Source organism: Myotis daubentonii, chromosome 3 (assembly GCF_963259705.1).
Source record: "Myotis daubentonii chromosome 3, mMyoDau2.1, whole genome shotgun sequence".
NCBI lineage: Eukaryota > Metazoa > Chordata > Mammalia > Chiroptera > Vespertilionidae > Myotis > Myotis daubentonii.
The window spans coordinates 198,935,512-198,952,424 of NC_081842.1; the positions used below are offsets into that span (position 1 = coordinate 198,935,512).

A 16,913-nucleotide genomic window follows, 5' to 3' on the forward strand; every position below is an offset into this window, starting at 1 on the left:
GTGAATACATGAGTAAGAATCAATCTCTCTCTCTCTTTCTCTTTCTCTCTCTCTCATGCCATCTCCCTGAGTCACTACTTGGTTTCTATCAAGTGGAGACACAGAAGAAAAACCAAGAGGAACTGCTTTAGTCACTTGATTCAAGAGTGACGTATTCAGGAGAGAAGAAACCCCCGTAGAAATAGGCCATTACAAAGCCCAGTGGCATTTATAAGAGTTCAGTTTGTTGCCAAAGCACCGACGGTGACAGCTTTGAGCTGAGCACTTTGCTTGGGAGCCAGAGCCAAAACTAACATTCAGTGTGTTGAGCTTTTCCGCATGCTAGGATTCTGACAGCTGTTTCTGTCAGCTCCTCGGGGAAAAGCATCTACAAGCCATCTGGGTCTGCCAAGGATCGGGGGTCCCCATCTCCTTTGCCTCAATCTGACCCAAGTAATGAGGCAGCCCTCTCCCCCACCCTTCATCCCCACCACAGGCACACACCTCCTCAAAGGGGGCTCTTTAAGTGATCAGGACATGGGGCACTGAGAACAGAGTCAAAACGGCCACAGGGAACTTAGGCCTGTAGAACAAGTTCTGACCAACAGTCTGTGAGTAGAAGTAACGTGTCTTTTCCACGCTGAAATACTTACTCACTGGTGCACAACTCTCCAGCTCTCTTTCCACTATTGAGGCAATCCTGAAAGCCTCATACTGAGGTGGTAGAGCCCAGGATGGAAGTGGTCTGGATCTCTGAGTTATCCAATAGAGTGGAGGAGAGCTAGCTACCCTGCAAGATGCCTTGATCCATAGCGGATTTTGCATGCGTGGGGAAAATATTCCATTGTTGTAGTAAGCCATTGAGATAGTTGGGCTGCTTGTTACTACAGCAGAGCCTCGCCTATTCTGACCAATGTATGGAAATTAACCGTTTTCGCCATCCAGCATCAGACCGCCTTCCTCCTTGAGGAGAAACGTTGCTCCTCTTTATGTCTCTTTGGTATTGCCAGATCCAGCGACCACTTCTTTGTTTTTTATCTTTCTTGATTTCTCAGCAGCATTTGTCACAATTGACCACTCTCCCCCTGGAAACATTTTATCCTGGTGTCTATGACATCATACCTGGCTGGTTGTTCTCCTATTTCACAGCCCCTGCTTCTTAGTTTCTTTTGTTGGCTCTTCTACGGTTTCACCTTAAAAGTTTGAAGTTTTTCAGGGCTTATTCCTAGAGTCCTTTTTCATGGTTTTAAATACCATCCATGAAAAAGACAGCAGGTTGCCTTCCAATATTCATTCTACCATTCCTTATTAATAACAAAACCCCTAGTTTTAGGGGCACACTGTGCCCAGTTAAAAGACTACATTTCCTAGCATGGCCATGTGACTGTTTGGGCCAATGAGATGTAAGAAAAATGTATAGCCCTTCCAAGGCATCCTCCTTAAAAGGAAAAAGGTGGGCCTTTCTTTCCTTTTTCTCCTCACTGGCGGGAATGTGAACTAGATGAGGGAACCTTAAGATTGGAAACCAAGTGCTGAGGCTGCTGGAGCAGCCCTGAACTGCCTACCTTTGGATTTATTTTTCTGAAGAGGGATATACATTTCTATCATAAGCCTCTTTTTTTTTTCTATTATTATTTGCAACGGAAACTAACCCTGACACATTCTCATGCTGTTGAAGTTGCTTGCTTGCCTCCCATTTGGAAGCCTGGGTCCCGATCCTCCCCCAGTCAGAGGAGTGGGGAACCAGCAAAAGAAATGCACTTCCCGGCCACAAAATAAATAAAAATGCTGGGCCCCCTCCCACAAACTGTAAGTAACCAAGCTACCAGGAGGAGAGACTGGGAGGTGGACCTAGGAATAAAGTTTATTCGCTCACAGAGAGCATCGAATGCTAGAGTAATGCATGTGTAAGTCCCTTGCAGACAGGGGGAGCCTGCCTGTCTTATCCAGTAATGCTCCGCTTTGTCGATGCTCAGTGAACGAGTATTTTCTTTATTAAGTCATGGCGTTGGCTTAATAAGCAACAACAAAAGAAATGTTGGGAGGCAGACCAGTTGAGAATCACCGCCTAATCCAGCCTTGTCTGCTTTTCACACATGAATTAACTAAAGCCTCCGTTGCTGGAGGTGGCATTCAGACCATCCACAAGGAAAGGCAACCCAAAAACCCCATCTCGGAGATGAGGCGCGTTAGAATTGGGGAACGAGGTCAAGAAGAGCCGTGGGGCTCCTGTCTCCTTAAGATGGCTGTGCTGGAGCCACCTGACCCGGCGGCGAAGCCCCGCCCCCGCTCGGCGCCCCTCGCCGCCCGGCCCCGCCCCGCGCCCCTGCGCCCCGGCGGTGCGGGTTGTGAGGTGTCTCAGCACCGCGCCTGCGCAGTGGGCCGCGGCGCGAGGGGCGGAGGCTTTATAACCACTTCGTGGAAGCTGCACGGTTTCTGTCTCGGGGAGGGCGGCGGCTGAGGGAGCTGCGGCGGGAGCTGTGGCGGCGCTGGGCGCCGCTCGCCCCTCGGCCTCCGGGGGCCATGGGCTCTGAGAAGGACTCCGAGTCGCCGCGCTCCACGTCCCTCCACGCGGCAGCGCCGGACCCCAAGTGCCGCAGCGGCGGCCGGCGCCGGCGCCTCCCCTTCCACAGCGTCTTCTCCGCGTCGGCCCGCGGCCGCCGCGCCCGAGCCAAGCCGCAGGCCGAGCCGCCGCCCCCGGCCGCGCCGCCGCCGCCCACCCCGGCTCCCGCCCCGGCCCCGGCCGCGGCCCCGGCCCCGCTGCCCGAGGCGCTGCCCGCCGATCCGGTCGCCGAGGCCGAGGAGGAGGCCGAGGCGGCGGTGGCGGCGGGGCCCGGGTTCGACGATGAGGAGGCGACGGAGGGCGGCGGCCCGGGCCCGGAGGAGGTGGAGTGCCCGCTGTGCCTGGTGCGCCTGCCGCCCGAGCTGGCCCCGCGCCTGCTCAGCTGCCCGCACCGCTCGTGCCGGGACTGCCTCCGCCACTACCTGCGCCTGGAGATCAGCGAGAGCCGGGTGCCCATCAGCTGCCCCGAGTGCAACGAGCGGCTCAACCCGCACGACATCCGCCTGCTGCTCGCCGACCCGCCGCTCATGCACAAGTACGAGGAGTTCATGCTGCGCCGCTACCTGGCGGCGGACCCCGACTGCCGCTGGTGCCCGGCGCCGGACTGCGGGTGAGCGCGGGGGCGTGGCCGCCGGGGCGGTGGGCTGCGGCCGCCGGGACCCGCGGGTGCCGGGACCGGACCCGTGTGCCCCGCCCCCAGGGGGGCCCTCCACGCCGTGTGTGTGTGTGTGTGTGTGTGTGTGTGTGTGTGTGTTTGTGTGTGTGTCCGTCCCAGTGTGGAGGGAGAGCTGAGGGATGACCCACGGGGGACGCAGGCGGCAGCCGCGGTGGGTTAAGCTGGTACCCATCCCTCAGCCCAGACGAGTGCGGTGGCGGCACCCAGCACCCCACCCCTGACCAGGAGCGTGAGCTGGAGGCTGAGCGGTCGGGGAGGGAGGGAGGTATCCATCAGGTCAGGGGCAGGGCGGTTTTTTGTCGGGTAAATGCCCCTCTGTCCAGAGGTCGCGGTGCCTCTTCAGGAGGGGATGCATGGCAAAAGACGGAGTGAGAGTGCCATTCCGAGGGGGCAGCACTCCGGAGGGGCGTGTCCGCCGGGCCAGAGGCAGGCGTGGCATTGCCGCGGAGGGTGTGTGCTTCTGGGCACCCCTGCTGAAAGCGGGGCTGAGGGTGTGGGGAGAGGCTGGGGCGCCCCGGGCATGTGTATCGTCGGTGCCACGCTGTTGGGAGGCCCCCTGTGGTTTCCACGCTGGTGCCTCGGGCAGGGCGAGGAGCGGACCCTTTCTTTGTCCAGGAAGCCACGGGGCACTCAGAAGAAGGATGCGGAGAGGTTGATGTGGGAGGAGAAAATGTGTCTCCCAGCCCCTCTGATCTTGGGTTCTTGACAGTGTTTTTAATGCGCCGTGTATGTTGAAGTTTTAAGGTCAGTGAGAAAATATGCCTCCACTGCAGAGACCTCATACCAACAGATTTAGCTGTAGGGGAGCCCCTCCTCCGCCCATGGAGGAAAGTCTGCTTGTGTCCGTACATCCCAGGAATGGTTGCATGCAGCGGAGAGGGGCTCCTTTAAATGGCCGGGAGTCAGGCGTGCCGTTACCTGTTCTTTGACCTTGGGAAGATCATTTTATTCTTGTGTGTCATGTTTTGGGGACAGACAGATGCTAAGGACTCCTTGCAGTGGGTAAATGTAATGCTAGTAAAAAGCTTCATGGTCTTTGCTTCAAGGGAGTTAAGAAGGACTTTTAACTGTAGCCTGCATGTCAAGGCTGTTTTTAAGATTTCCATGCTGCTGCTGTTCGTCTCCTTCAAAAGAAGCCGGCACAGGCTGGTTAGGGGAGTAAAAAAAGTTAGCTGCTTCCATTTATCTGCCGCCAGACTTGTGTGGAGATGGGTGTGTTGTTTAACCTCACTGCGTGGCGTTTCTAAATTACTCTGAGCTGTTGTCAGTGGTCCTGTGTTTATGGTAAATCACTTTCACTTTCAGTTAAGGGTGAGAAAGAACTGTGTAGGCTCTTAGAAGTTTTTGCTTCTATCTGGTGATCCCACTGGCCTTAAGAGGTTAACTTACATGCTATTCACATTTTACAGACACTGTTGATCTATTTTCTGAACCAAAGGAATTTAAATGAGCACTGTTCACTTTGGAATAGTATATTAATTCCTTTTGTGAGATATGAGTTTCCTTGAATTTTAACTGAGAAATGTGGCACCACTGATTATCTTTCTGGAAAAGCTCCCTTTTTGTTTATTACTCCTCTGAAGTCAAACTCTTGACTTTGCTCACATCAATAAAAAGGGAGAGGAATTAATTTACAATCTCGATGACAACTTCAAACCATTCCTGATTTTGAAGTTATTAAAAAATTAGGCCATTTTCTAATTTAGCCAAGTATTGCATCAGTTGTCATCCGAGTTTATTTTTTTAAATGCAAATTATTTACTTCTCTTTTTCCCGAGTTTATTTTTTAGTTAGTTAAAAGAATTATAACATTTTTATGTATAATTTTTAAAAATGTATTATCTGTGTATTTAAAGAAGGTGAAGTCTGGAGAAAGAAAGCAAGCTGGTAACATGTGCCAGGCATACATAATTTAATTTGATCCTTGCAACATGATAACATAAATTTAATCTAGTTTTATAGGTGAGGAAACTGAAGTTTAAATAAAGTGAGTGACTTGTTCAGAGTCATGTAACTAGTGTAAACACTGGTCTTAACTCCCAACCAAGTTCACTGTTCTTTCCTCGCAACCTCTGTTTTAAAAGCATGGTTTGTCAGCATTATTGGGGATGCTAATGTTTGGGTCATTTCAACAAGTGTGCTCTAAGGACAACATTGAGAGAGCCAAGGATGCTAGAATCGATTTCCTTTCCTGATTCCTATTGTTAACAGCTTTTGCTTACTTTATTTTTCTTACCTAAAAAAAGCCTGATCCTTTCCTGACTTGAGAAGCTTAATGTTTGCACAGTGTTTTGAGATCTTCAGTTGAAGGTATTAGATAAACAAGGAGTAACTTTAAAATTCTGTTACTTCCCAAACAGGTGTCTGGGTTCCCTGGGGATGTGACCAGTGGTTTTGCTTCTTTTTAATGCTGGGAGAAAATTAGCTTGTTTTGTTTTAATCAAACTGGTCGACTCTTCTGGGTCTGGTAAAAATCATGGATGAGCATGAGGACATAGCCTAAGCCCCAGTTATCTCTCCTAATACCTGACCATCTTTACTGTTCACAGATCAAGTTCTTACCAGCCAAATTTATCACATTCTCAAGGTGTGTGTTTGGCAGGGTGAGGGGAGTATGTAAGTGACCCTACAGAGTTCTGATCAATAGTTTCACTGTGATTACTCACGATAATGAGAACACTGTATATTAAAAGATTTCATGATTTGTTTGCAAAATATTTGTAGAACTAAGCAAAGAGTTTCAAGTTTTTCTTTTCCCATACTTGAAACAATCTTATTTTAGTTGTAAATAAGGGAACTAATTTTAGTGGGGAAACATTCACATTGTTATTTAATATCATTAAGTACAATACTACCAAGTATAATCTTTAAAACGTACTTTTAAATGAAAATTTGTATAGTTCTTTATAATTTTCAGACTCAGACCTCATTCAGAAATAATTTAATTTAATTTTTTAATTTAATTTCGTTTTGTTTTGTTTTATTCTATTTTGTTAATCTGCACCTTAGGATATTTTCCCATTGATTTTTAGAGAGAGTGCAAGGGTGAGGGAAAGACAGAGATAAACATCAGTGTGAGAGAGATACATTGATTGGTTGCCTTCCGCACACCCCCGTCCAGGGCCGACCGCCCAGGGTATTGAGCCTGCAACTGAGGTGCATGCTCTTGATTGGAATCTAACCCATGATCCTTTAGTCCGCAGGCCAACACTCTATCCACTGAGCCAAACCAGTTAGACTCAGAAATAATTTCATTTTAGTTTCATACAGGTACATGGTGGTAAACTCATTTTATAAGAGAGAAACCAGTGCAGAGAAGCTTGTATGGGACCCAGTGTCTCATCCTATATAATAAAAGGGTAATATGCAAATTGACCCTAACAGCAGAACGACTGGGAATGACAGGTCACTATGACACACACTGACCACCAGGGGGCAGATGCTCAATGCAGGAGCTGCCCCCTGGTGGCCATTGTGCTCCCACAGGGGGAGCTCTGCTCAGCCACAAGCTAGGCTGAAAGCTGCCAGCACAGCGGTGGTGGCGGGAGCCTCTCCCGCCTCCTCAGCAGCGCTAAGGATGTCTGACTGCAGCTTAGGCCTGCTCCCCGCTGGCAAGTGGACATCCCCTGAGGGCTCCCGGGCTTCAAGAGGGATGTCTGACTGCCAGCTTAGACCCGATCCCCCAGGGAGCGGGCCTAAGCTAGCAGGTGGACATCCCCCGATGGGGTCCCAGACTGCGAGAGGGCACAGGCCAGGCTGAGGGACCCCCCCCCTCCCCCAGTGCACAAACTTTTGTGTACCGGGCCTCTAGTAGCTAATAAATGGTGCAGTTGATCTTGTTACCCCTTAGAGTCTCTGCTTAAATATGAGGTGTTTTCAGAAACCCACAAATCATGTACATGATTCATGTGCCCTGTTGTCATTCATTAAACCCTTGCAGAATCTGTAGAAGATTGGGAGGTGAGCAAAGGAGGCAACAGGGCAGATCTTCCCTCCAAATGAATAGGAGATAAGGCTGTTGACCTAAATTCTTTGTGCAGGTCCACCACTTCTAGCCCCTCATTGCAGAATCCTCCCCTGTACAGGACCCCCTCCCACCTGACTGCAGCAGGTAGCATCAGCTATTGGCCTTCCTAGACTACTGGACTGGACCCTCCCATAAACAGGAAGCTTCTGTTTGCCTCTAGCATATTTATGAGGGAAGACCAAGCTCCCTGAACAAGGCAGATTTCTCAGTCAGTGAAGGAGGAGTTTTCCTCTCTGAAGCCTTCCTGGACCTCTTCTCTTCATTTACTACATACCTTCTATGTCACAACTCTTCACTCTATCTCCCTTACCCACCACCTACATCATCCTTCTCATCCCAATACATCTTTCTCATATTTGCCAAGGTACTCATTCTGTAGTGGAACATTTTATATCATGCCCCTGCTTAAAACTGCTCATACCTGACCTATAAGATGACTTCTTATATCTTTAACTAGAGGCTCGATGCACAAAATTTGTGCAAGGGGCTCGGCCCTCACAGCCCGGCTGCCTCGGCCCATTGCAGCCCTGCTGCCTTCGGCCCCAGCTGCCTCAAAGCCCTGCAGCCGGGCCTACTTGTCATTCCAGAAGGTCGTTCTGCCATCCAGTCTAATTAGCATATTAGCTCTTTATTATATAGGATAACTGATTATTTATATGATCTATCCTTATAATTTAAGCCCTTTACAAGCTTACAACCATCTTTTTATCTTATTTTCTATTTTTCACATATATCAATATTTCCCAAGATACGTTATAGGCATTACTAGAAAGAGAAGTGTTTTGTTATCAGATAAGCTTATGAAATACTGGATTGAACAAAATAAAGCAAATTTATTTCTGAGCTTCTTAGTTCCTTTAAGAATGCTAATATACACTGTAAATCTTATTAATACTAATGCAGTGTAAGTCTTCAATCTGGTATAATTGTGCCAAACTTAATTGCCAGGAAATGCTTTTGTTTTTCTATGGCATCTTTAAGGCGAAAGTGAAACTTTCCCTGACTATTTGCAGTTTGGTAAATTCCTTTAACAGTTATTCTGGCCTGCTTTCTGTTAGTGTCCTTATTTAACAATGAATCTTGATCTCTGAGTAGATAGGGAGCTCCTCTAGACTAGGATGTCTATATTCCAACTTTTTCTACAACACTGCGAACAGAATCTCTCAGTTAGCTCCCAGAAGAATAGAATGAATAGTTGAATTTTGAGAAAAAAGATAAGGCATACAAACAGCACGGTTTTTGGAAGAGAAACAAATAACTGGAGGGTGGCTGAGAAGAGGACAGACAGGTGATCATTCAACAGACACTTTGGAGAATTATAAAGTGTTTGAACCTTAGGTGAGTACTAGATATTACAAAAAGGACTTAAAAGTGGTCCTCTTGACAGGGAGTTTGACCTGGTTGAAGAAATAGATAGATGATAGATAGATAGATAGATAGATAGATAGATAGATAGATAGATAAAAAGATGACAGATAGATGATAGATAGATAATTGTAACAAATACGAATCCTCTTATTGGATACATGAAAGGTTTTGCATGATGGTGTCAGTAAAGACTTCACAGCCCTAGCCGGTTTGGCCTGCAGACTGAAGGATCCCAGGTTCAATTCTGGTCAAGGGCACATGCCCGGGTTGGTTGTGGGCTTGATCCCCAGTAGGGGCTGTGCAGGAGGCAGCTAATCAATATTCTCTCTCATCATTGATGTTTCTATCTCTCTCTCCCTCTCCCTTTCTCTTTGAAATCAATAAAAATATATTCTAAAAACAAATTATATTTTTAAAAAATCAATGGAAAAAATCCTCAGGTGAGGATTTAAAGTGTTAAAATAAAATAAACCAAGAAAGACTTCACAAAGGAGGTAATATTTGATCTGGGCCTTGAAAAATATGCGTAGGAATTAATATCAAGCAAAGAAGTGGGCAGAGAAAAAAAACATCTTAAATTAGAATGTCATGAGCAAATGTATGGAGGTATAAAAATACAAGACTAAGCCTTAAGTCTAGTTTGGTTATCTTCTGAATGTGCAATATGGGAGCATGATCTGGGAGGTGACTAGAGAGCAATCTGAAAAGGCAGACTGGATTCCAGTTGATACGCCGGACTTATGCCATGCAAAGATCTTTAGGTTTGAAGGATTTTCTTCCTTTTTGTTGAAGGATTTTAAGCAAAAGAGTAACATGATAGATAACCTTTAGAACTGGAATTTGGCCGAAACCGGTTTGGCTCAGTGGATAGAGCGTTGGCCTGCAGACTGAAGGGTCCCAGGTTCGATTCCAGTCAGGGGCATGTTACCTGGGTTGCGGGCATATCCCCAGTGGGAGATGTGCAGGAGGCAGCTGATCGATGTTTCTCTCTCATCGATGTTTCTAACTCTCTCTCTCTCTCCCTTTCTCTCTGTAAAAATATCAATAAAATATATTAAAAAACAAAACAAAACAAAACAAAACAAAAAACTGGAATTTGGATTGGAGTGGGGAATAAGAAGACCAGATAGTAGTTCCTTGCAGTTGTCTTGCCAAGAAGTGACATGGGTTTGAATTAGGCCAGGGAAAAGAAGATAGTAAGGGTACAGTTTATTGTGACAACTTGACCCATATCTCCCACCCTTACACGTGCCCAGGGTTAATTTGTAAATGAAGTTACCTGGTCTGGAGCTTGGAAGTACAGAAACACATTTCTTTATTTTTTAAAGTTTATCTTTATTGTTGAAACTATTACAGATGTCCCGCCCTTTTTCCCCATTGACCCCGCTCGCTCCTAGGCCTTCAGCCACACTATTGTTTGTGTCCATGGGTTATGCATATATGCATATAAGTTATTTGGTTAATCTCTCTCCCCCACACACACCTTCCCTCTGAGATTCGTCAGTCTGTAGGAACACTTTTAACTACTAGGGTCTGTTGGAACATAATCAGATTCATACTAATGAGATGTTCCCGCCAGGGCTGATGTTAGGTAATGTGGTCTAGCCTTTCACACATTATGATGTTTCTGAAGACTTAGGAAATTAACAAAATTAGTAAAAATGGTATGAACTTAAGGGGGAAAAGGTGTGCACCTGTATTCTTAGCAACATGTAATTTCCTGCATCTTCTATTTAGCTTCTAGTTAAGCAAACCTGAATGCTTGATTAAGCTGAGAGCAGGGTAGGGGAGAGGTTCCAGTGTGAGACCTGGGAGAAAAGCAACAAGATGGTCAAGGCAGATTTGGCCTCTCAAGGATAAGGGTTTTTTCAATTACCTGGGGAAGAAGATTGCTCTATTTAGAACTTGGAAGTTTACCCCTAAAGTGGTTTTATACAAAATTTTAGGATTAAGCGATAGTACCTGACATATATTGTAAGCCAAATAGGTACATGGATAAGTTTAAAAGATTGCTTTAGGGCAGAGTAATGGCCCAGGAGAAGAGCTAGAATGCCCTGGGGAAAAGTAAAAAAACCTAAGCAGGAAAAAGTCTCTATCGTTCATTCAACATAGGTATTTTAGACATAAATTAGAGTGCTAGACCCTGGAGATTAAAAATTGGATGGTACTTTTCCTTGAGTGTAGTCTGATTGGGGAAGTATGCACGGAAACAGATGATTACAATATAATGTGATAAATATTATGAAGTAATGTGTTTCTCTAGGGGCCTCTCAAGGTATACCCATGCCAGAGTAAATTGCAGCCTCGAACCATTGCCCAGCCTCCTGACCTGTGAGCACTGAAGGCGTTGTACAGTGTGTATGTGTGTGGGGGGTAGTGTAATTGTGCATAGGCATGAAGTAGGTAACCAGCTGCCTAGAGATGTTAAGTAGATTTTACAGAGATGATGACATTTGAGCTGGTTTTTACATGGATAAGTATTTTCCAGGGCAAGAAGTAAAAAGGGGTCATTTCTAGACAGAAGGAATAGAGTGTACAAAGGCAAGGAAGTAGAACAATAACAACAACAACAAAAGTGCTATGATTTTATGCCATTCCTGTCAGGGCAAGATCTCAAATGCAGTTTCAGAATATGTTTAGTAACACTTGAAGGTCGCAAGCACCTATACCTCCATTTTGGGGATAGAAGCTAATGTTTGTAGATTTTAATTAGCACAATGTCATACAGTATGAGTCAGGAGCAAGGAGCTCAGACCAGGCGCCCAAAAACAGGAATGCCAAACCTTGTGCCCTGAGTAATTCTGTGTCATGGTAATAGATTGCGTTGGGTTCATGAGTATTTGGGTTTATTTTACTTGCTTAGAACCAAATTCTACACCCAAAATTGATATTGTAAGTCCTATCAAATGTTCTTATTTTTCAAGAAGAGGTTGGGGAATCTGTTAATAAATATTTACTCCCACCATGTAAGGTAGGAATGGATTACGAAATATTCAAGGCTTCCTGACTGGTAGTCTGTCTAATCTGTATCATCAGAAGTTGGCTTAATATTTTTCTGAGATCATCCAGTACCTTTCCCATTTAACACACAATAGCAAGCAAGTCACTTTCTTCAGTAAAAACATTGTTTATCTTTAGTAGTTATTTTGCAGGTAGGTTTTCTCAGAACTCCTACAGGATATGAATCATTTGTAATCATTTGCTCTTTCTGAGAAGGGTTTTCATAGAGTATATATTATATAACATAGATGATATCTTATTGATAGTTTCAGTATCATCCTCAAATCAACTTCAGAATCTATGATAAACCTGAGAATTTGAGTTTCTCTTATCTACATTCAAATAAATAAACCATAGGATAAATTCAAGAAAACATGATGAGCCTTTTGTGTAAGTGTTTGAGGTTTTCTGTTTTTGCAGTAGAACGTGGAGTAGGGGACAACAAAACCCATGGTAATACCTAATCCTGCAGTCATTGACCTGTCAAAAAATTGTGTGAAATTTAACAACTGCTGTTTTTCATTTGTTTCTTTAAATTACTTTAATTTTTGTAAACAAGTGTCCACTTGTTAGTGTAACCTGAGCATTTAGTTGACATATTTAGAATTAGGAAGACTAATAGTTGTAAATATATTGGATTGTTTATGGGAGAGTAAGTCTTGGTAAATAAACATGAGTTATAAGAAACAGTTTGATGGTGATGCTGATACATTCTTGAATTACCCGTCTTTATTGAGAATATGGGTCAGAAGAGAGGGGAGGAGATATGGCCTTATTTCTGTATTAATTAATGACATAGATGAGTGATATTCTTGGATTATAGAGCCCGTCAAGAAAGAAGATATTTCAAAGTAAATATTTGAGGAGGAGAGATGAGAGAGAGAGAGAGAGAGAGAGAGAGAGAGAGAGAGAGAGAGAGAGAGAGGAGAGAGAGAGAGAAAATGAGAGGGAAAGGAGGAAAAAAATGTATAGAAAGATAATATGAGCTTTCATCAGAAGTTAACCATGAATCCGTCTATAGCTATTGTCTCAGGCTGTGGTCAGACCAGCTTCACTTTGGAACTTAAAAATGAAAGCGTATACTTGCTTTATTTTTTGCAATGGCTTTTTATTTTACAAGTGTTCTGTCCTTTGTGTAAACAAATTCTAACCTCTTTAAATATAGCGAACCATCGGAAGGAAATCGTTTTGTACCTTGTTATTTATGAAACTTGCCAAGGCAAACTGCTCCTAAAGCAGCTTAAACTATGACTGGATATATGCTAGAAATTCAGGTGAAATATGATCCCCCTATTTTTTTCAGGAAATAAATGATTTGTGTTTTTAGAATTTCAAGAAGAAATTTACTTTCTCACACAGCATATGTTTTACAGTTTGTTAGGCACACTTGTGCATGCGTGTGTTTTTCTTTACATCACAGGTGGTGGTGGGAGTGCCAGTGTTACTCCACCGAACTGATGAATGTCTGTCTGTCTTGGTTAGATCATTCTTACCTTACTGATATCTCTTCCTGTTTTCTATTTCCTTACCCAGTTATGCGGTTATTGCCTATGGCTGTGCCAGCTGCCCAAAACTGACCTGTGGGAGGGAAGGCTGCCAGACTGAGTTCTGCTACCACTGCAAGCAAATATGGCATCCAAATCAGACATGCGATATGGCCCGTCAGCAGAGGGCACAGACTTTTCGAATACGGACCAAGCACACTTCGGGTCTCAGTTACGGACAAGAATCGGGACCAGGTATAAATTGATATTTTCTTATTTGTCTCTTTATTTTATAGTTCATAATGTGAGCCCAAAGCTGGGAGAAATTACATTACTGTGTAACGAAGTATTTCCTGGGATCAGAGATCAGAAGATACTTGGCAATACTTTTCAATATTATAATTGATATGTAGCTTCCCTCAATGACCATAATAGGTTATCCAACTCGGATAAAATCGGAATACAACAAAATTAAATTCTCTGGTTTCTGCCTTCGCAGTAATATGTCCAGGTTGGAGAGCAATTAGGTCCTTTTACTGGAAGCTTTTTCAAAACTTTAATTGTGAGCAAAGAGATATTTAATTAGTGTTTTAATCTGTAATGTTTTCCTACTAGCTTTAAGTGTATCCCACTTTTGGAAGTAGGGTGCAGATCGAAAGACAGGAAATATTAGTATGGATTAATGATTAACCTTAAAAGTAGGAATATCACACATTCAGTTCCAACCTTTACAAGTCAGAGAAAACATTTTAAAATGTCAGTGGGTTTATTGCCTTTTATAAATGTACTTACTTCACTGACGTCATTTGGGAGAGGCTAGTAGGAAAGATTTTATCATTCACTTTTTCCTGGCACAGCATAATCTCCTCAAATTGTCATTTTATAGGATAGTTCCTAGCTTGCTGTGAAGATTGCCAGGTGTATGCTACATAGCATACCCCACTGTTTTTAGGTTTTTAATTTGAAAGAATCTTGGGAAGGGACTGTGGTTGCGGTAAGAGCAAATCACAATGAAACTTGCTGAGTCCAAGAAATGAGTTTCCTGAACTAAAGTCTTTCAAAACTTAAAGGCCAATTCCAGTCTGCAAACTATTCTTCCTGCTCGACTCTACTTTTAATTCTGCCAGCCTTTTGGCTGATGAAATTCCATTTTTCTTGAAACCATCTTTCTCTAGGGAAGTCTCCTTTCTGAGATTATGGCTCAAGTGGTGTGTAAGATGCCAGTTTTTGGGATAGGCAGCTTGATACAAGACAGGATTCATTTAATGAAATTTCCTGAGGTCTAGACATAGCCAGCCTTCCGGTGAAGTGGGTTGCACAATTTGGAATTCTCAGTCAGGAGTTCTTCACTGCCTCCTTTTTTATGTATACTCCTATGATTAATAGAGTCTAACAGGGTTTAACTGGAGTTGTTTTTCTGCTCCTTCCTCCCCCGCCGCCCCTTAGCAGATGACATCAAGCCATGCCCACGATGTAGTGCTTACATTATCAAGATGAATGATGGAAGCTGTAATCATATGACCTGTGCAGTATGTGGCTGTGAATTCTGTTGGCTTTGTATGAAAGAGATCTCAGACTTACATTACCTCAGGTGAGTTGAAAAATGTGTTCATTGCTTTTATAGTCTGTTCTCTTACTGACTGAGGGAAAAGGATGTCAAAAAGATATATATATTGTCTGTCGTGTCATTACGCGTAAGGAGACTGTAATAAAGTTCCTCTGAAGCCCCTTTCCAATCATGTTTTTTCCAACTCAGCAAACTTCCAGGGACTGTTTCCATTACCTTCAAGATAGAGTTCAATTTTCCTAGTTTGGCTTTTAAGGCTTTCCAAGTTTGGCCCTAATCTACTTTTTTGCTTTTTCCATTTTGCTTTCAGACATGCTGTATTCCAGATACATAATCTAGGCTTGTGTTCCCTGTCTCTTTCTGTGCTACCTTTCCTCTCCATACTTATTCACAAAGTTCTTTACTTTGCCTGGAAAGCTTTCTGATCACCTCTCCCAGAAACCCTATTTTTTAAAAATATGTTTTTGTTTATTTTTTATTTATTTATTTTTTAGAGAGAGGGGAAAGGAGAGGGGGGAGAGAGAAACTTTGATGTGAGAGAAACAGCAATCAGTTGCTTCCTGCACGCACCCCAATCAGGGATCAAACCCGCAACCTGGGCATGTGTCCTGATCAGGAATCAAACCCACAATCCTTTGGTGCGCAGGACGATGCTCAACCAACTGAGCCACACTGGCCAGGGCACGAGCAACCCTATGTTATCTCAACCTGTTCAGTTCTTACCCATTCTTCAAGGGCCACTTAAATGGTATTGCATCTGTGATGCCTTCCCCGGCCTTTTCTGCCTCATTTTTCATTGATAGTCCTTAAATGTTTCTTTATGAATGTCATCATTACTTTCACTTCATGTACATATCTGCTTTTGCTAAACTATATTAATTCTTAAGGCTAGAGTTACCTTTTACTAGTTCATTGCATGTAAAATTTTCAAAGAATTTATTGAGTGAATATTAAAATATTGTCCTGAAGGAGTTAATATTTACAAATTTAATACTTGTGTGGATGAAACACTTTAATTAGTAGTTTAGCAAACATTTGAGTACTTATAGTCTACCAATTAATAGGGATACAAGGGTGGATATTATCCCTACTTTCAAATTGCTTATCCCATCTGGTAGAGAAGGAAGAAAGCAAAAATGATTGAACTTGCCCTAGCCAGTTTGGCTCAGTGGATAGAGCGTCAGCCTGCAGACTGAAGGGTCCCAGATTCGATTTCAGTCAGGGCACATAACCTCGGTTGCAGGCTCCTCCTCAACCCAGGCCCTGGTCAGGATGCGTGCAGGAGTGCAATATCTGTTGGATGTAGTAGGACATATGCCAAGAAAACTTTGCAGATTAGAGTGTTCAGTAGCTGCGAGGCACAATGCAGTTTGAATGAGGTGTCAAGTGTGTAGGTTATGCAAGATCCCAAGTAGTATCAGTCAAGAAAGCTGGGTCAGTGTTGGTGGGTTAGGGAGGACAGAATTCAGAAAAGAAAAGAGATTTCCAATCTGGAGATCTGCCTTTGCAAAAATAATAAAGTGCCCAGAGCTGCAGTAGCCTGGCCTTGTGCTTTGTTCCCTCGTGTAATATATTCATTTCCTGTAACTTCTTGTAACTGTTAACCACTCCTATTGAAAAGAAGGTTCTTGCTCTTATCAAGCCCTCTGGTGACAACAGCTGCATTTATTTGTAATAGTGACATTAACTTCAATGTTTCCTCTGCAGCCCCTCTGGCTGCACATTTTGGGGCAAGAAGCCATGGAGCCGTAAGAAGAAAATTCTTTGGCAGCTGGGCACATTGATTGGTGCTCCAGTGGGAATTTCCCTCATTGCTGGCATTGCCATTCCTGCCATGGTCATCGGCATTCCTGTTTATGTTGGCAGGAAGGTAAGACATTGAGTTCTGTGCATGTTCCATTTTCAGGTTTGTTGGTAAAGGTTTGAAGGAAATGGGGGTGGGGGGACTTATGTTTCAGAGCTGCCTGAAAACCAGCTGGTTCTTGGATAAAAATAAACCTAATTTCTTAAATGGATTTTCATAAACCCCCAAGAGATCTGAAAGTTCTTATTAATATCCTGGGCCTGGTTTGTCCCAGTCTGTGACTTAAAGGTGAAATGCTTACTTCATCCTCCTGAGTATTTTTCTCTTCTTGGTTTAACTTTCTCTATATTCATTTATATCATCCTCGTCTTATTAGGTTAAAAGTGAGAAAGATGCTTCTTTGGGGTGGAGGATATGTTTTAATATAAATAATTTATATGGGGGA

At 43.9% G+C, this 16,913-nt stretch overlaps 1 protein-coding gene across 7 annotated transcripts in view; it reads left to right on the forward strand.

The window, feature by feature from the left end:
- Positions 1-2,400: 2,400 nt before the first annotated feature.
- Positions 2,401-16,913, forward strand: part of RNF19B (ring finger protein 19B) — a 31,419-nt gene continuing 16,906 nt past the window's right edge. For 6 of the 7 annotated variants that reach the window (XR_009452043.1, XM_059690323.1, XM_059690322.1 and 3 more), the window contains exons 1-4: positions 2,401-3,152; positions 13,147-13,352; positions 14,544-14,688; positions 16,372-16,534. Coding sequence is in view for 6 of the 7 variants with exons in the window: in XM_059690323.1 (XP_059546306.1) it covers positions 2,503-3,152; positions 13,147-13,352; positions 14,544-14,688; positions 16,372-16,534 (1,164 nt within the window). In the remaining variant the exon portion in view is untranslated. The remainder of the gene's footprint in view (positions 3,153-13,146; positions 13,353-14,543; positions 14,689-16,371; positions 16,535-16,913) is intronic. The other variant, XM_059690324.1, reaches the window with a different exon arrangement.